General features: G+C 49.7%; 1 protein-coding gene across 2 annotated transcripts in view; it reads right to left on the reverse strand.

Moving 5' to 3' along the window:
• The window catches only part of SYT7 (synaptotagmin 7), a 232,036-nt gene that overhangs the window by 21,647 nt on the left and 189,467 nt on the right, over positions 1 to 20,922 (reverse strand). For both annotated transcript variants that reach the window (XM_061552781.1, XM_061552790.1), the window contains exons 5-6: positions 12,264 to 12,395; positions 753 to 938 (exon numbers count right to left, since the gene is read on the reverse strand). In XM_061552781.1, the coding sequence (XP_061408765.1) occupies positions 753 to 938; positions 12,264 to 12,395 (318 nt within the window). The remainder of the gene's footprint in view (positions 1 to 752; positions 939 to 12,263; positions 12,396 to 20,922) is intronic.

Here is a 20,922-nt window from a genome sequence, read left to right on the forward strand (position 1 = left end):
TAAAACATTTTAATCTGATGGGGTGGGTTTTTTTTTACGTGCGGTTATTGGTGACTTGGCCAAGACCCACCATTCCAAAAAAGTCCGAGAACAATTACCCTAAGCCGAAACTAAAACGCACAGTTACTTGACGAAGATCCCCTGTGTATTGCCTACACACACTGTTGTTAGCAAAGTGTTGTTAGCGAGCACCGACATGGCACACGAGGGGGGGTGGTGTGACCACGTCCGGCCGCCTTTGTCTCCCCACAGTGCTGATGCTCACACACCACACTGGGTACTTACTTAAGGCTGAGTCGACCTAGGGGAGGCCCAGAACCTGTTCAGATACTGGCCACTGTTTTTGGTCGTGGGTTCGGGAATCGAACTCGAGTCACCGGGTTCGCAGCGCAGTGCGCCACCGTTCCCCACGGTCACTTGACAGGCATGGACACACCACGCACACCAGGCCGAGCTCCAGCTCCTCTCACACGTGGGGGAGGGGGGCACCATCACAGCGGTTCACGCCACTAAGAAGGAGGGAGAGTGAACTTGAGTCGGGCCAACGGGACATTTTGGTGGCTCAGGGCCCAGCCCAGCGCCCCGCTAGCGCACGCACTTATACACACACACACACATGCAGGACGACAGACACACACATGCATGCACGCACGACGACGACACAAGCACGCACGCACTACGACGACACAAGCACGCACGCACTCGCACGCGGCTGCGACGACGACGACACCACCTGTAGGTTGGCCGCTCACTTTGCGAGGCTGAGATTCCCCGAAGCCAAATGTGTTTGCAGGGTCCGCCACGCCAGCCCGGGCCGCGCCGTGCTTCGCCCATCGCTGCACACGCTGCTCGGCATCGACCCGCTTCGGATGGGCTCGCTGACGGGCCGCGGGCCCCGGGCCCCACCGCCTGGCCGGCTGTGCGACACGACTGTGCCACTGAGAGCGCGTCGGTGACACAATGGCGAAGTGCACACACACGACAAACAACGACGACAGACGACGAAGACGACGACAGCGACAACGACGATGAAGGATGGAGGACAGGAGAGAGAGAGAGGGAGTAGTTCAAAGCAGTGATCATCGAAGGGAATACGGGCGCGAAACATCTGAACAAACAAGATTTTGACCGATCCACACACCAGGGTTGCCACCTCCGTGGTAACAAGGGGGGTAAAAACTGGATTATATATCACGGGAAGAAGAAGCAGACTGATATCTGACAATTCAGAAAGGTGAGAAAACTTCACGTGAATTAATTGTCTGGAGTGGTACATTTACGCAACTGACAAAGAAACTGGGAATTTTTCACTTTTAATGTTTCCGGGAATTTCCCAAGAAAAGATACCTGCAAGAAAACACACAGGCCGTTCTTGGGAAAAGCAGGGCAGAGGTGGCAACCCCTTTAGGTGACGCGGTTCCTGCATTTGATCGGCCGTCTAAAATGTCACTTGCAAGCATACGGTATTTTCATCTTCACCATGGGGCCCCGTTGTCTAATTACAGTGTGTCCTTGAAATAACGTGAACAGCAGACAAGGCAGTGTCCCACGTACAGAAACGACTTGCATACCTGTCAAACCATACAGTTTACCCCGTATTCTTGTACAGGGAAATTGAGTTTTTAGGTCCATAAACAAAACATATTTTTCTTTGTATATTTGTTTGTGTTTCTCCATTGTGATGAGACTTTGTAGGATGAACATTGAGCTTTATAAGGGCACGGGGTGACCAATGAGGTTTGAATTGATCTGTATTAAGGTAGGCAATGATAAGGGGTTGACAGGTATGGACTTTGCTGTCGCTAACCCCGCATCTCCACGCTGCGCAGAAATGATTTGCGCCAGTGCAGTCCCAGTGAGGTCCTGTGTCAATTGTTTTGAGCGCTCAACATTTGAAGATGTATTAAAACGCAAGTAGTATATAATTTTAATATATAACGTTACACGTAGGAAGAACAGCAAAAACTACACGAACTCTCTCCTGAAGCCTTCTCGCGGCTAACGGACCTCGACATTGGCATCTAGCTCCTGAACCATATTGCCATATGCAAGAGCAGAATAGGAGGTAAAATATTATAAATGAATGCCGATATGATCTACATATTCTAAGAACCGAGTTCTTATGTGGCACAATGGAAATGGGCATCCCCCCCCCCCCCGATTATTTCTTGAAGTAGCAACATTCGCTTTAAGTTTCAACAACGACGCCGTGTTTGTACCCACACGTGGTCAATATTGATTGAGGCCAGTAGGTGGCTGGGTGGGGCTTTCGAGTAGGAAGCCCGACATGGACAGCGGTCACGTGGCTGACGGATCCCTGGCGCAGGCCTGCCCACTGTGACGTATACACGTCACGGCGGTTTGCAGACGTCCAAACTACGCGCGTTGTCATCCATCTTGGGGCCCCTCGTCTCTTCATTTCGAACGTGCAACGCTTATAATATATTGTTTTGCCAATATTCAGTTAGTTGATTCCTTAATGCTTCGCACACTTGCGTTTTAATATACGACACGAATCGCTGAGCACTCAAAAAAATAACATTGCGAGCTGTAAACGAGTTGAATAAAGTTTCCTTGGTATTAATAGGGGTTTTGTTGAGCGACAGGATATAATAATTGGTTTTTTACTCTTCTTTCTGGCAACAAAACTGACACCTTTTTACAAAGAGTCATGTTTGCATAGACCACATTATCAAAGTTATGTTTTTTGTTTGCATTATGACTGCAGGTATTGTGGTCTATGCAAACATGACTCCTTGTAAAAAGGTGTCAGTTTTGTTGCCAGATAGAAGGGTCAAAAAACAATTATCATATTTTTACTGGCAAATGAGGTTCCAATGGTGTAAACGAAAGGATATAGTTCTGGCGAGGCGCCCCAATCCCTGAATTTGGCCCGGTATTTCGAGGACACAGTGTACCTGTTCGGCATCCAGCATTCGGAGTCATTTGTAAAGATGACGACGATAATCGGCGGTGAAAGCAGGCAGTGTGTAAGAAACAGATAAAGCAGTTGACGTGTAATTGACTCCAATGAATAATTGTGAGCTGATTGCATTAGGGGGAGAGTGAACAAAACATACCCTTGTAGTGGAATGGGTTTTAAATGAAGACTTATTAGTTTGAGATCGAAGCCGATGGGTGAGCAATTAGATTTTAAAGCAAAAGTATTGATTCTTCTCCACATTTTAAACCCTTGGCTCCCAAAGACTCATCATGGGGGGGGGGGGGGGGTGGAAACCCTGTTTTTGCATTACATCGGCGAACGTTTGCGACGTCTTTACGTTGCGCTTAGTGCACCACAGTCGGCGACACGTGATGATGCATCTCAAACCGATTCTTTGAGTCGGACACTTGAGTGAACTGGTAGGCGTAGACGCCAACGTTGGATAAATCTCTACGATAACAACGTTTTTTTTGTTGCTCAAAAAGCAGGGATATTGTATTTGCTGCACTGGGCAAACTTAATGACTGCAGAATTAGCAAAATGACTACTCGTAGGAACCTACGCACTTCGAATTGTTTCAGTACTTAAGTATTGTATTAGTGTTGTCTATACATGTACATGTATGTAAACGTGTACACATTCGTCGGTAGATACAAGGGTGTGGAATTGCTTGGGCAGGTTTAATTGTCCGGAATTAATCATTGAGCCTGTTCGGTCAAAACACCGTGAAGAGGGGGGAGAGGGGCTAGCACGTGAGAGTGTGGCTAATAGTTCGATCAATGTCACTTCATTTGAAATCCAATTGCTACAGCAATAATACGGTGAAATCAAGCGGGCGTACACTGCAAGCGAGCATCGACTTGCCACTCGCGGTGGACAAATGGCAAAAAATGACCACGACCGGCGCAGCGTTGCACGCGTTGGTTGATCTTTCCCGCTTTCTGGAGTCGTTTTGACTTCTGAATCATGGCAAGCCACCGTGGGATTGGGAGCTTCGGCAGCTATTGGCAACGGATCACTTCGTGGCTGCCTCTTCCCGCTTGTCTGCAGTTCCTCGCACCACCCCACCTCCCCGAGGTCGTGCCTCGGTTTGCAAATTTGTAAACCGGCATACTTCACTTTCTGCAATTGTAAGCGGATGTTTGGTCGGACGGTGTGTGCGGGTAGCTGGGGAGACTCGCGATTGAACGTTCGTGAGTCAAAGCCCATCATCTTTCCGCGTTCGATAAACATTCGTGCCAATTTTCGAGAGGTCAATGGTAGTCATCCTGCCAGGGGGGATGCGTAATTTACACCACTGGCTCATGGGACAGTTGACAAACTTCGAGTCCTGAGGAGCTGAGCGGTGAAACTCAATGCCCGAATCCAGAAGCCACAAAACTGGACTCAATCCACTTTTATTTTCCTTGAATGTGGCCCGGGTGAACAGAAACTCGTGATTCCGGATCCATATCCATTAGCCAGGAAATGGCTTTCCATTGATGTGCGATGGATCGCTTGAATGTTCAAGAATTCACAGCGGCTCACTATTATGTGGCCTCACGTAGTGAGCGCGAGACTCGCACAAGAGACCCGATGACTCGCATCGACTTCTAGACTCGCAGTCTGGGAGATTCACACAGAGAACCGAGGACTCGCGTGGAGGTCACGGCGGTTCGCTGCGATCGACGACCGTGTGGTCGCTGCCGTTGCTGCAGGCCGCAATGTCTCTGGGATTTCTTTCAACACCTCGGCCGAGTGAATTGACTGCCACGCAACTCACTGTCGACTGTACAGTGTCGCTCTCTCACGACGCTATCTCGCCGCTCGCGCTCTTTATATATTTTTGAGATTCACAACTTCACAGGGCGGCGACTGCGGCGGTACGCAGCGCGCACGTGAATCATCTGCGCTCCGCCCCCTGGGGATGCGTGCGCGCGAGCGAACGTTGGTAATGCGACGGCACGCAAATTGTGTGAAACCATTCCAGAGGAAAGAGGTGTGAAAGTTTCCCGCTGGTTTCTACCCTCTGTAGAAGCAAGAGAAAGAAAGGAAAAAAAAGAATGAAAAAAAAACCCATCGTCGCATTTTCTCATTTACGACTGCCAAACACTGCAAGAGCCGACCGCAAGGGAGAATCGGCGGCGGATTTTCACACCTCGCCGAATCGCCAGGAGACTCGTTATTCTCTCCACGTCATTGGAGGATCATCCACGGGGGCGAGGGGGGGGGCGTCCGGACCACAGAAGTGGTCCGAGGTCACAGCTAAGCGGCACCGCGAGGTTTCTTGCGCCTGGTGTGGAATCTTTCCATTTAATACGGTGGGAGGGGGGGGGGGGAGAAGAAGGGCCAGAAACATCGTCGAGAGATTCGAGAGGCGTGCACCGAGGATGAGAGTCATGCCGCTCACGTGGGCGCAATCGTCTTTGTCGAGAGACGTCGTCGCCATCGCGTTGACTGGGTGAAGAGGAGCAAAGCGACGCTCGGGCAGGACGCGTCGCGGCCGGAAGGCAGGACGCGTCGCGGCCGGAAGGCACGACGACGGCGGCAGCGGCGGCAGCTGGTGGTCGAGGTTTCACGACGGGAGTGGCAGCCAAGGAGAGGGAATGCGCCCCCAAAAGCCACGTCTGCCGCGGAGATGCAGCGGCGGAATTCGGGTCGTGCGCAGGTGCCGTGATGGCTCGTCATCGCAGGATGCAGAGGGATAGTAGGCCTTCATCCAGAAGTGGATAGATGAATCATAGTTGCTGCTGCTGATGATGGATGGATGATAAAAGCATGATAAGCAGGTCTGAGCCTGGCTAGTGGGTCTGTCACGATTGACGCCCTCCCTCCACCTTGTCACGATTCAATGATTTCATCGCGATTCGTGGTCGCGATTTCATTCCAGGGTCTTGCGCAGTTGCCGCTACGGTGGCCTCTCTCGAGTGACCGCAGGGCCACCCGTGGCCTCTCTGGAGTGGCCGCAGGGCCCCACCCATGAACCCTCTCAAGTGGCCTCCTGTGACAAAGAGCTTTACAGCTCATCAGATTCCTCCTGCAGTGAAAATAAATATTCTGATTCTGGCCGCGTGGACACCTGGAGTGGTCCTCACGGTTTAGAGAATCCGGCACGGCACAGCGGGTACACAGGATGTCCGTGGTGTTCCGCAATCTGGCGGATTAAGGTGACCGCAAGACGGCTTACTGTCAGAAACCTCGCTCGTCGTTGATTTTTCCTCCGGCCGTGCCGAGTCGACCAGACCGACTGTTTAGTCTCATCCACAGTGACCACCCCACTCACTCGCCTTACTGCAGATCGCACCTACTTCTCTCTCGGCTTCTTCTCTTGCACCGCACCACTTTGGAATTCCCTCTTCCCATCGTCATCATCATCAGCATCAGCATCGTCTCCTTCCCATAGGTCTTGTAACAATATTAAGAATAACCTTGCACAATAAAGAAAAAGCAATAACTCTGATCTACACTACTACTTTGAGAGTGCTCTTTGTTAGTGGCGGTTTGACGTGGGCTTCTGACCAGCATTCATGTATTTGAAAAAAAAAAGAGAATTGTAAAAGCTAGAAAATGTCAAACTGAAAAAGTGGGCCAGTTGCTTGAATCACTTTTGCATGGTGGACTATTCTGCTTGGATGGTTCTTTAAAGTGAAAAGGAAAACTATCCCTTAAGTTACCAACAGCAGAGTGGAGTGGAGCGGTGGCACAGAGGTTAGCGCAGTGCTGCGCTAACATCCTCGGCGATCCCAGTTGGATTTACGGTCACGGCATGCGTGACCTGAAAACCGGCCTTGGCCTTTCCGCCTTCACCAGACCGCACTGACCAGCGTGGTGAAGTATGGTCTATAAACTCCCTCGAGCCCACTCCCCCACCCCTCTCCTCCCATGACTGACATTGCGTGGGGTGATCTTCATCCATTGGTGGATTGAGATATATTGGAATACATTTTAGTAAAGTTCAGTACAGTACTGAATAGGGCTGAGAGACTTGCACATTTGATAATTTCTCCTGCTTTTCAATTTGGCTTAAAATGTTTTCCATTGATTTATGTTTAACAGAGTTACGATAAGATTCGTGTCCCATTCAAAAAATATATATATTTACCATCCGTTTCCATTACGGAGATGGCATTCGTATTTAGCAAAGTGCTGACGATAACATCAAATATTTCCCCACACGAAATAATGGACGGCTCGATGGCCAGAACTCTTAAACAAGCGAGGCGCTTGTTTTGTGAGCTTAATTTTTTGTTAGTAACTTTTGGAAAGTCTGTTACCGTCGTAAACGTTACCTAACCATTTTAGTAACTTTTGCAACGTACGTTACCATCGTAAACGCGACTTGGCCTCCAGTTATTGCGGGCCCTGACGCACCAATGGGGCCAAAACCGGCCCTCAACTGCCTTTTTCCAATTTCAAATTCTACGGTAAAATATGGAGCAAGTTCGTAAAAGAGAGAGGAAAATAAAACGTAGCGCGTTGCTGTGGAGCGTCATGGGCGAGTTCAACGCGGATAATTTGATTTAACCATCCCTCCATCCGCCTCTCTGGATCAGACGGGACACATTTCTTTGGAGTTCATCAGCGCAATTTGAGATGTCCCAAACGGCGCTGTCTGTCACCCGTTGTGTAAGGGGCCCAGTGAACTCACCAATAACATCCTGGCGACCCAGGCAGTGAACTGTTTAACACAATCTGACTGCCGAAGAGCTCCAAACATGTCCAAAGCGGTCCGCACTGTTGCGTCTTGTCTTTTTTAAACAAGCGCTGCTGACATGCCGTGCACTCCGCTGCTTTAGATAACGCCGCTAGATAACGCTGTGGAGGCGAGAGTTTATTTTATTAAGTGAATTTAGCGGGGCACTCAATCCTGTTGAGCGATTGGATGTGAACACGTGTAATTTGAGGTACGGACCTCTCCGTTATCTGTTGGCTGATCGACATCGAGACCGCAGCGTGGGTTTGGATGTTGATAAGCGCCGCTTTGTCGGGGGGCACCACACTGCAACGTGTTTACCCAGAATGCAATGTGTCACCAAGATTTTATTAATTTACTTCTAATACGAATCAGTTTTATGCATAATTTTTTTTACTCTAAAAACGAGTAATCAGAAAATACTTTTAAACATGTTATCAGGGCCCCATGGTGTAAATGGTCCATAGCTGTGCAGTTCGCATCGATTATTCACTCCGTTTCTCTGGCCTCTCTGTCTGCTATGGAGAAGAGCCATTGCCGTAAACGTTAACAATGTTTGAAATATATAGAAAAACTATTTTGCATCTCAAGGCCACCACAGCGCAGTCACTGGCCTACGCGCCGAGCGCGCGCTATTCCTGCGCGCGCGACCGCACGGCCAACGCAGCCTCGCCAGCATCACGCGTGTTCAGAAACGACGTGGGAGCGTGCGCGTGCTTCCACGTGAAACGGAGCCGCACACGCGAAGACGACGCGAAGACGACGCGGCGAGCCGTCGGGTGCAACGGGCGGGGCAAGGGCTCACGGCGCTGTCGAGCACATGGTTAGACACGCTTACGAAAACCAAAAAAGGTGACATTTGTTTGGTTGGCCGAAGGAGAAGCTGGGCGACAGTGAAATTGCTCGGGCACGGAGACGCACAAGGAGAACAACAGGTTCAGGTTATTCATTCAGTTCACGCGCACGGGTTTTTTTTTTTTCCGCGTCAAAAAAAAGGTCAAAAGGGTGAAGAGTTAAAGACTGTGTGGCCCGGTGTCTAGCGACCTATTTTAGAATACAGCACGCTTGGAATCATTCGAACCTGGCAGCAGATATGTAACGGTGGTTGTTGTTTCCACCTCCTAAAGGCCGGTACGGGTGGTGGGGGGGGGGTGGAGCGGCGTGGCAGCGGCGCTGCGAACCCGGCTGTCCGGGTTCGTTTCCCGGCCACGGCCAGCTGACATCGGGGAGGGGATGGGGGGGGGGGGCGAGCGATATCTACAGGGGACGACCCTACACCCAAACCACCTCCCCTCCTCTCTGTTACCGGCGAGCTGTACTGACCAGGAGAGCCAAAGATGGTCAATTAACCGGGGAGGGGGGAGGTCTTCATCCAGCAGTGGATTCACGAAGAGCAGTCCATTAATTGCGTTTATCGATTCAGCAACGGCAGGATTTAGTAACGGTAACGGAATCGCGGTCAGAGTTGCTCCGATGCCTTTTTTCGGGTCGCGTTGCCCCGCACGACGTCCGACGTTTCGCGCTCGGCACGCCGGGCGGGAGCTCATTCATCGAGTTCCTGAAGAAGCCAACCAGCGAAACGTCGGGCGTCGTGCCTAGCACCGCGCGACAACAACCCTCGGGGTGCAGGGCACGGCTTCTGCTTATTTGCGCTCCGTGTGTTTTGCCCCGGATGTGGGTTTTTCGTTTTATTTCGCACCTCTAACCGAATTGCATTTCGTGGCGGTGTTTTGTTTCGCGTGTTTGCTCTCTGTGTTCACCCGAGGTCTCGCTCGCTGTTGAGAATCCTTATCCCCGACAGATTCCCAACCTCGTAAAATATACACGGACGTGGCCTCTGTGCCGCCGAATTCACCAAAACTGACACTTGAGATCCATACTTATTATCTTTGCAAACGTCCCGGGGCGAGTTTCAGGAATTCTATCAGATGCACCGGCATAGCGAAACGATATCCGCAGCCTTGCCAAAATAGCGTGTAGATTTGTTCCTAAATATAAATACTATTCGGCGCCTGCAAAGAAATACTATTAATTTCCGCTGCGTGCAATTTTCGCAGCCTGGCGTTGCGTGCGGTGACGGTGCGTCGCGCTATGCAACGCCGCCTCTCTCTCTCTCGCTGTGCCTTTGCCTTTCAACGGCGGCGAATCGTCGCGAACAAGCGATTCGCTTTCTCGTTCTTTGTCGGCGAAATCTAAATTGATTTGAAGCTTTCGTGACTGCAGGAATCCATACTCTTTGGTTCTTTCGGTAAAGTCACGTAGGTAGAAAAAATATATATATCACGACGTTTTGCCGGATTATTTTTCCCACTGTTGGATTATTTTTTCCCGCCAGAAGACGACCGCTTGTGTTGCGATCGAAACGTCGTGATATATCATTTTTAATTTTGTTTTATTTGTCTACCTACGTGACTTTACCGAAAGAACCAAAGAGCATGAAATATAAATTGCGCGAAGGCCTGCATCGTCAGCATTGCTGGAGTGCCATCGGTAACCAGCCCATCGATTGCGGCAAAAAAAGGGGAGAGTGGCATTGTGGTTGTTGTTGTTGTTACTGTACATGTGTGAAAAAAAGCTTTGTAGCTCATCGGATTTCTCCAGTATGAATACATATTCTGATTCTGTTTATGGTTGTTGCTGCTGCTGCGGTGAGTTGAAGTGAAAGGCGCAGCCCTTAAAGTGGTCGCTCACGCCACTGCTGGAGGAAGCGACCTCCATTCACAGGCCGCCCCTGGAGAGAGCTCCTTTTAAACGGGTTTCCTTTGGCCTACTCTTCCGCGACCAGAGCAGACGCTTTGGAGGAGTGTTGCGGCGAGCAATGCGAGAGCGTTAAAACTTACGCCGAGATGATTTGCAAAAAAATTACCCAACGCTTAAAGTTTGCTTCGCGGCCACATCTACATTATTCATTCGCTCTGTCGCTAACCCACGATCGTATTTTTTTTTCTCCCGAGGCTGTAACAAAAAATTTAGTTGTGCTATTTTCTCTCAAAATACATTTTTGGGACAATTTATTAAACGATGCCCCGATTTGCTTACAGTTTGTTCTCTCTTACGTTATGACGGTGTAGTAATAATCATAAGACAATATTTACATTTTATGACACTTTAACAACTCAAACTCTGGCACGGGGGCACGCATGGCGCTTGCAACTTATCGGCAAATTTGAGTAACGTCTGCAGTTTATAAGCAATTCTGAAATAGTGAAAATCATTTTGACGTGCGAGCATTACACTGTGTCCTTCCCCGTGTGCGTGGCACGGATATCAACGATCTGAGTGCAGAGAGGCTTTAAAGTTATGCCTTGCCAGGAAATCTTTGTTGTTCCTGCATTCAGAGAATATTTACTCCCTATTAGATTTCTTGCCGCAGATGGTACGCGTGTTAAATTTAACTTTTTAGAGTAATCGCTTCTCCAATTTCCCCGTGTTGCAGGCATTACTTTCTTGCTGATATATTTTTTTGTAATTGGCGAGAGTGCTTTTTGTTTGGTATCTCTTTTTTTGCTTCGGTCAACGTTTTTCGAGCTCGCTTTAACAAACCGTCGGTAGTTACCAACCATAGTGAATGGTCAAAATGGATGTGGTGCACCGGTTGCGGTTATATTTCATGGATTGCCAAATCAATTAATCGTTCGATTTTCTTTTGGGTCGTTTTCTCACCGAATCCCTTCGCCACCCGACAGATAACAAACGTGCCGATTGGTTTGGCATTTCAGCAAAACCGGAGGTGGAATTTTGAAAAGCCCAAGGAAAATCTTGACAAATTTTGTCCGACGTTTCGCTGGAGATCACTCCCAGCGTCGTCAGGCGGTGACCGCAGCTCAGCTGTCGCGTCAAGGAGCCTTCCGATCCGGCTGCATTTGAATCCCTGGCGCGTGTGATCGTATTTGCGGGGAATCTCACGAGAGTTTGTTTTCCGATGTCCGCCGTTGTCCGCCATTTTTTTTTATCATGCGTGGGTATCGACGGACAACAATGACCTCCTAAAGATCGAGACGTGCGGAGTCTAACGGTGGACGTTATCCCGACAGCCGTAGCCGAGTGGTGGTGCCAGCCCATCGGAGGCAGAAATCAATTTGTGGGCTTGTGTCACGTGGCTTACGATCATTACCTAATGAACAAGCTACGAAAGATTAATTACATCACTGCTGCGAGAAATAATTAAGCTACGGACAGCCTGATTGCGGGTTCATATTATTTGAGTCGTGTTCCTAGAACCGATTGTATATTTTGCCGGGATCTGAGTTCGATTTCGTGCACCCCCTTATTTTTTGTCATTAATCTGATGGGTCACCCCCGCCGCCCCCCCCCCCCCCCCGTGTTCTCCTTGAGACCCTACTAAGCCTGGATTGCTTCTGCCCGAGCGTCGCCCGCCACAATTGCCCCCCACACCGCTCCCCATGCCCCCCCCCCACCCTCAAAATATATCAATGGAAAGCACCGCGCCAATTTCAATTTCGCGGAAAGATTATAAATTAATAGCGCATTTTTTTGGGGAGGGGGGGGGGGTAGGAGGGGGGGGAGGATGGGTGGTTTTCGTTCAACTCCCGGGCGTTAAATTTTGGTCGACCTGACAATTTGGTTGCTGCCAAGTTAGCGTGAATCCAAGACTGGACTTGGAGGTTGGAGGGGAGAGTCACTCACTTTAGGGAGAGTCGTGGGTCACCGTACGGAGCGTATGGAGACACGTTTAGGATGAATTCCTTTGGAGGGTAGGAGCTCCATTTCTGATGGGCCATAGTGTCATTGTTATTCCAAAAATCTTTATCAAGATCACTATGGAGACACAAAAAGGAAACGAGCAAAAAGGGAAAACAAAAGGAAGAGAAGAGAATGAGGAGAAAAAACCACAGACAACAAGAAAGGAAACAAAAGACAGTGAGTAATGTCATTTCCTTCAAACAGCTGAGTAGAAATAATTGACCCGGCGAGGCGTTCGCCACCGCCACGCGAACGCCGACTCCACTGCCGTCGCAAAGCGCCGGTGGTGCCCTCCCCCCTCCTTCCCCTGAGCCAGTAGTGGACATTCCACGTTGCTATGGCAGGGCGGCAGACTGCCTATGCATGCAACTACCGTTGACTTGCCGGGAAAGTCGCAAATTGCTGGGTGGTCATTTTGTTGACCCCCTGCCACCCCCTCCCAAAGGTATGATGATGACGATGATGACGACGACGATGATGAGGATAATGATGAGGATGATGACGACGATGAGAATGATTATGAGGCTGATGATGGGGCTGATGATGGGGCTCATGCTGGGGCTGATGATGATGGGACTGATGATGATGGGACTGATGATGGGGCCGATGATGATGGGACTCATGATGGGGCTCATGCTGGGGCTGATGATGATGGGACTGATGATGATGTGGCTCATGATGGGGCTCATGATGGGGCTGACGACCGGGAGTTGAACCCACGCGCCACCATCGGCAAGTGCAGCGCTCCGGCCGCTGTGCCGTCACCACCACTGCGGGGGGGGGGCTGGCGTCGTAGTGGCCGCTGGGAATTAGTCGTAGTGAACAGCACCGCTCGGCCTTCAAGCAAGAAGAAGCATTACCCCCCCCCCCCCCCCCACCGTGTAGAATCTCTCTCCCGTCTCCTACCGGGCTCTCCTGCGCTTATCTACAATATAACGACACCACAGCGTTGCTTCCACTTCCTATTGGACTTATCTCCGGAGCGAATTAGAGACACCCCAAATGCGGTGCCAGGAAGATAAGGGCGTCCAATTTGGCCATCCAACCCCTCACCTTGTTGGCTAACAGCCGACCTCTGTCGGCAGTTATCGTCTGATGGTGATGATGATGATGACAATTAGCAGGGATTTATTTCTCACGCGAGTTGTTTCATTTTTTTCTTTCCGGAACGCTGCTACAGGCTCGGCTGGGAGTAGAGGAGAGATTATTGGCATAAGGCACTACCACTAGAGTACGACTGGACATCTGTGAAAAAGAGCTATATTATCGGGTCATTAATTTTTGAGCAGCCTATGTGCAATGTTTACGAAATGTGTGACTTATTATTTATATATAAAAATATATGTTTCACGTGGAATATCCCGTGAGTTGAAACATCTCGTTTGCAATAAAACTCTGTTCGTAGCATGAGCTATGTGCTTTGAAGAAGGCCCATTGTCTGAAACGTCGTCTATTATATCGAATTTTTTCGGCCAGACACACTTATTATTGACGAACGTATGTAGGAGTTTTCTGTACCAGGATGGGTGTGGCTGGGTGCTGAAATTAAGCAGTGATGATGACGACGCTGATGATAACGACGCTGATGATGACGACGATGATGATGATGATGACGAAGCTGAAAATTGTGGCTTTCGGAGCTATGAATGCCGCGGGAAGAAAAATAAACATGAGCCCAGAACCACCATCAGCACCACCACAACCACCACCAGCACCACCACCACCACCGTATCGGCTGCCGAGAAAAGTAAGTGGGCAGAGGAGGCCGTGGGGGGAAGGAAAGCGAAGGGAGGAGCACGAGGGAACGAAGGAAAGTGACGAGGAGGAGTGAGCGAGCGAGCGAGCGAGAGTGCACCCGAGAGTGCACCCGAGAGCGGCCACTGCGGAGATGGAGCGATGGAGGAGCTCGGCTCGTGAGTGGGATCGAGCGATGGCGACGGCGTGGGGAGCCTCTTGTTAATCCAGCAGTGGATAAAACGACGACAGACTTGGGTGACCATGCCACGGAATCGAATGTCTCACCAACACGGGGGTGTTGCGAACGTCAAAATATAAACATCGAAAGCGAACAAACAACGGAGAGATAAACGTGCAGCCCTTTACAAATCCACTGCCGGATGGAGGCCTCCCCAAGCCATGTCTACCGTGGGGGGGGGGGGGGGGGGGGGGTTGCATGACCAAACTTCACCACGCTGGTCAGTGTGTGTTGGTGAAGGGGAGGGGGGCAAAATTTGTTCGGATATCACGAGCGACTGATGTTAGCCGTGGCCGGTCTGGCCCACGGCGCTGTGCGCTAACCACTGCGCCACTGCTCCATCCCCCTGGGTAATAGAAGGGGCGGCGCACTAGCCAATCAGACACGAGGCCTAAGCCTACCCCTGACCACTCTAGCCAATCGGATACCAGCCCTAACCCTATCTCGAACCACTCTAGCCAATCGGATACCAGCCCTAACCCTATCTCGAACCACTCTAGCCAATCGGATACCAGCCCTAAGCCTACCCCTAACCACTCTAGCCAATCGGATACCAGCCCTAACCCTATCTCGAACCACTCGAGCCAATCGGACACCAGCCCTAAGCCTACCCCTGACCACACTAACCAATCAGATACCAGCCTTGACCCTATCCCTAACCACTCTAGCCAATCAGACCCTACCCTAACCACATTGCGCTTTGTGTTTAGATCGTTGTCCTTCTCCCGCACCTCCGATGAGCACGGTTGGCTATGGACGGTGCGAAAGAAGCTCAACGTGCACACAATGTAAAGCCATAACCCTAACCACGCGAGCCAAACAGACACTAACCCTACCCCTAACCTCCAAACCCTACCTGCCAAAGCTAACAGACACCATCCACACCTCTGACCCTATCCCTAATCCGACGGTGGTCATGATTTGACTGTCACAATTCGGAGTCGGGAATTGGTTCGCCTCAACGTTTGACCCCCCCCCCCCCCCATCTCGTCTGCAGTGTTCCTTCCTTCCCCCGCTCTTCCCAGTCCGCACACTCAACGGCGCCTTGCGTGCATAACACCAAGCAGCACCATCCTTTGCATATAATTCGCATATCAAGTGCACGGCTGCTGTGACAAATCCATCCACAAGCTGTCGAGATTCGATGCGCGTGTTTCGAGCTCGTGTTTTTATACATTATTTTTTCATTTACCCAATCCACCGTCGGCGTCATGACTCGCCTATCGCAAAGTGTAAGCACCCTAGCCACCACCACCACAACTCCCCCCCCCCTCCCAACTCCCTACGCATCATCATCGCCAGCCATCGTCTATCCACTGCCGGATGAAGGCCTCAACCAAGCCGTCGCCCCTCCGATCCATCACGGCTCGTTCGGCGCACGAGCCGATCCCACCGCTCCGTCTCCTGCAGCGGACGAAACCCCCCCCCCCCCCTCGGGGCACATTTCCAGTCTTCGGTCGCCACTCCGCTGTTAGTCTCGACCACCGGGGGGGGGGGGGGGCGGGGCAAGAGGGGGGGGGGGGAGGAAGGGGGCCCCATCTAGCGACGCCTCCTGCTGCCCCCAAACCCCCACGCGTTTCTCGTAGCGATCGAGTCCATGGGGCAACCCCCCCTCCTCCCTCGATCGCCTCAGCCTCAAGTGAGTACCTGATGCCGTGAGAACCTGGTGCTGTGAGCAACATCGTCAGCAAGGAGGCAAAGGCGGCCTCCCATGCGACTCGTGTGCCGTGCCCGGCCCTTCATAGGTGCTACCGCTCGCTAACAGCACTTGCCCCTGTCAATCTGCTAAGGCTACACGGGGGGGAGGGGTCTTTTATCTTTTGTGTGCGTGTGGGTGCGCGCGATCGTGTGCGATTACATGTGCAGACAAGTCAATGAAAATTAATCTTCCATTTAAATATGCAACGGCAATTGAAATTAGATGTCGTTTGGTAGTCTTGTGTGATACGTTGGGAGGCAGGCGGAATAACATTGCGATTTAATAGCCCGCGTTTTGTGACTCTGTTCGATGATTACAAGGCTGCACATGAATCCATCTGTATTAGTGTTCGGTGCGCTAAAGTGTCTGTGTCGTATTTGTGCGTGTGTGCCAAGTGCCGGTGCAGCAGTTAGCGTGTTGCGCTACGAACCCAGTTGCACGAGTTCGATTCCCGCCCGAGTATTTTACTGCTCGCTAGCGATGACTATGAGATATGTGCATTTCATTTTTTTTTTCAGATTTTGAAGGACAATTTTGGGTCTTGTCTTGGAGATTCGGATCGTTTACGTGACGAACTCAGTTGCGGTGTCTTTTTGCCAAAGATCGTCTCAAAGTGACTCTGGCAGGAAAAGCAGAATCAGAATATTTTTTTATACTGGAGAAATCCGATTAGCTATAAAGCACCTTTTCCCAGATGTCCAAGAAAGTGACATCCTTGGACGTGACATCACTTCCTGTGACGTCGGTATGTTTAGATAAATCCGAAATATAAAAAAAAATTGCATCGTTCAAAATTTCACATCCGGCCGCTGATTGGTAAATGTTCTTTGTGTGAAAATGAATTGATCTAAAATTTAGGAAGGCATCATCTCTACTGTTAACAGTAACTGTGCAAAGGGAGCTGCGTTGTGTTGTTGCTCGTTAAAGTTCGATCCTATCCTTTTCAAAACGTATGACCAGTGTGGAAGACAAGGCCGAAAGATCCATAAACTAAAAACTATATTTTTTTATGTTACAAGGTAAGGCCCACTGAGCTATATAGCTCTCTTTCAGAAGTAACCTGGCCACAAATGATAGCTCAACAAAGTGGCTTATCACGTAGAAATTTACATCAGCCGAATACTCTCAACGCGTGTCTCTAAATGTGAAGGTAAAAACCGGAGGACCCGGAGGAAAAATCCACGCGACCACGGGGAGAGAGAGAGACACGCCAACTCCAAATATACAGCAGCAGCAGGCATCAGGGTTGGAATCGAACCCACCACGTCCTTTGTACCAGGCGAGGTAGTTAACATCTGGCCACCATCTAGTGGAAGTCCAACATGTACCCTCTGCTGTGCTCATTCTCTCGCAACGTTTTCGTTTCGTTGTCACTGCTGCTGCTGCTGTGCTCACGTAAGCACCAGGGCACCTCCCCGTGTAATATAGCCGGGCGTACTGGCCACACGGGACCACCGATCATCCGTGCACACGAATCAAACTAAGCCTGCGGCTGTCACAGAGCTGTGCCTTCATAGCTCACCGTGTAATTGCTGGGCTACACATTTTTTTTTTACTCCTTTGAGATTTTAAAGGATAAATCAGTAACGTCTCAAATGAACATCTCCGCGTCACATACCTAAAGCCAATTGTGAAGCCTCCACGTTCCTATGATGGGGGTGGGGGCGGCGGGGGGGGGGGTCAGTTCAATCATGGAGCGTGTGCTGATGACTTCACGCAAAGTGGTGCATGATTTATCGACACTGGATAAGTAATGATGATGATGATGGTGGTGGGAAGTCGAGTGCTCTATTAAGTGCAGCATTAATGCATAGATAAGGAAACAAATGAAACAATGAATAAATAACCCATGCCCTACCATTGGAACCTCATTTTCCAGTAAAAATATGATAATTGGCGTCATCTGGTCCAACACCATGTGAGACTAGGCTCTAAGGAAAGCTGTCTCGGGTGTGGACCAATCAACTTCAAGGACAGTGCATACATTATCAGAGTTATGTTTATTGTTTGCATTATGACTGCAGGTATTGTGGTCTATGCAAACATGCCTCCTTGTAAAAAAAGGTGTCAGTTTTGTTGCCAGATAGAAGGGTAAAAAGACCAATTGTCAACCCATGCCTTGTTCTGCATCTCCGTTTTAGTCCGTGAAACTCTTCGCCTCTCCAGGACCTGGCGTGGGTCTCACCTTCGGCCCGGCTCCCTAAACCAACACTCTCCGTGATGATTCACAACAGAGCGCATTGGCGAGGGCACCCCCCCTCTGATTGACGGCGCACCCTGTCAGAGTGACAAAGCAAACTCGTTACGCAGTAACGCAGAGCAACCGGGGTAATTAAATTAATAAATTACCCTCCTGCCACCATAATCATCATCGTCGTCGTGAGCCACGATCTATCCACTGCTGGATGAAGGGATCTTTAAACGGCCGTCATCAATTTGGCTCCCTGCGGAGGGCACCGATTTCACCGTTCCATCTCCGAGGGTTTTACGTCCTGGCTGCCGTTCTGTCGTTGGTCTCGACCACCGGCTATCGTGCATCCCAGCGGCGTGTCCTGCCCCAAGTCTCTCTCCGCGGACCACGCGGCTTCTCCGCAACCTCTGGTCCGCTCTCTCTAAGCGCCGTGCGCTCCTCCTGCTGCCTTTTAAATTAACTATAAGCAATTTTTTTATTTAAAGCTTTCGTGACTGCAGCGATTCATATTCTTGGTTCTTTCGGTAAAGTCACGTAGAAGGGAAATAATAAAATAAGACAAATATAAAACAATAAAAATTCTCACGGACGTTTCGACTGCAACACAAGCAATCGTCATCAGGTGTGATGTGGATTTCCACAGCAAGAAAAAAATTCTTGCTGTGGATTTTATTATCCCTTCTACGTGACTTTACCGAAAGAACCAAGAATATAAGCAATTTATTTATTTTTTACCAGGTAAGGCCCACTGAGCTATATCCCTCTTTTTTCAGAAGCAACCTGGCCACAAATGATAGCTCAACACAGTGGCAAATCGTGCGGAAATGTGTAGCAGCCAAATACTCTAAACACGTTTCTAAATGTGGAGCGTAAAACCGGGGGACCTGGAGAAAAATCCACGCGACCACGGGGAGAACATGCAAACTCCAAATATACAGGTGTCAGGGTCGGGATCGAATCCACGACCTCCTGTATGCCAGGCGAGGTAGTTAACATCTCCTAGCCACCGTGGCACCCTCTCAGTGCAATTTCATTCTGTCAAACTACCGCAGCAGTATTCGTAAATGACCTCGCGCTATAAGAAATTGCGTAAATATACAAAAGCGCAAATTATTTAATTCATGGAAGGATAACATCGGCGTCGTTTTGAGGTTTGGAATAGTTAGCATGCTACAGCAATTGTAATCGGGAAGAGGAAGTTGTGCAATGGGTGGGACACACGTGCAGGGTAGAGGACGGGGTGAGCGACTTGGAGGTTGTGCGATGCGATGGGTGGGACACGTGGTGTGCTGGGTAGAGAAGGAGCAGGAGGGCAGGTGACCGGGACGGGCGTTTGGAGTGGTACCCCAGAGGTCAACGACCAATGGGGAAGACCTAAAGCCAAGACGCTGGTGGAGATGAGACCACAAGAGTGGTGCTTGGAGGTCCGGGGGTGTTGACTTGACAAGGTACTGCAGGAATTGTTTTACAGACGGGAGGATGCGATGGCAAGGCGGCGTGAACGGCTTTGGCCCGTGGTGACCTCTCGACCTCGAGTAAGACCACGTGTGGCGTGCGTTTATAATTTACCAAGCGCCACTTTTTTGTTAATCTTGGACAGAGAGACGGATGATCTTTACTCTGAGTGCTTGCCACGATATGGCCACACGGCGCTACGACGGACGTTGAGCAAAATACCGAAGAATCGCGGGAGGTTACCGGTGCTCAATTCTTCTTTTCTCAGACACGTTATTTCCTGACAAAATGTTTACCAAATATCAAACACGGCAAATAATACTCCAAATATATCACCCTTTACACGGTTAAATTAGAGGTTTGCAAAACGTTTACCGGAATAATTATGAGGCGTCGTTATTTATGTCTCGCTTAACTGACAGCATGTGCGTTCTAAACGTCGCGGTAGCTAGAAGACCCGGGGGAAGGCTTCCGTTGATCGGACTTAAGGGATGAAGAACTGTAAATTTGTACTGCACTGTAGGTACAGAAAAAGACAAAGGCGCACTCCAATGAAATTGCGAAGTGAGATTACAAATTCAGGGTACGCTGGATATCGCGTCATAATCGTTTAGCTCGATGTCGTATCGCCGTCAAAAAGTGATATCGTGGCAAGCCTACTCACTGGTAGCCAGGTGAGACAACAGTGAGGCCAGGAAGCCTCGCTAGCAATGGTGGCCGGGTCCAAAAGCAAACCGTGACGCAAGTCCAAACGTTGCAGACCGACAAAAAACAAGGAACAATTAAAATGTCAAAATCAAGTAAAATGTCATAGACACAGAAAGTGTGCGCTCATCCGATGTTAACATATGGTTATATTTGGGATGAGTGCCAGGTTCACATTTTTAAGAACAAGTTCGGCTCGGTTTTTGGAATTTCTGATAACATCCGCGATGTTACATATTTATATTTATGTACGCGTCCGCGTGCTGACAAAAGCGAGATTATCCGACGTCACGCGATTCCAAATGAATGGTGGGAATAAAATTATGGTGATGTCCCTTCTGGTTTTCAGACCAATCTCCAACTAAATATAATTGCTGGATTTTGTCCAAACATTGTGTATATCGCAGACCGACGTTTTCTATTCATAAGAACAATGGCATCACATCCCAAATATATATATGTCAACATCTATTTCGAAAAGCCGTAGAGCCAGTCAGACAAATTAGAGAAAAAAAGCTTGATATGAAAGAAATCCCTCTGTTGGCACCGTGATAGGAATAATGTAAACAGAGAAGAG

The sequence above is a fragment of the Lethenteron reissneri genome, chromosome 2 (genome assembly GCF_015708825.2).
Source record: "Lethenteron reissneri isolate LAM-NWPU_2019-01 chromosome 2, ASM1570882v1, whole genome shotgun sequence".
Classification (NCBI taxonomy): Eukaryota; Metazoa; Chordata; class Hyperoartia; order Petromyzontiformes; family Petromyzontidae; genus Lethenteron; species Lethenteron reissneri.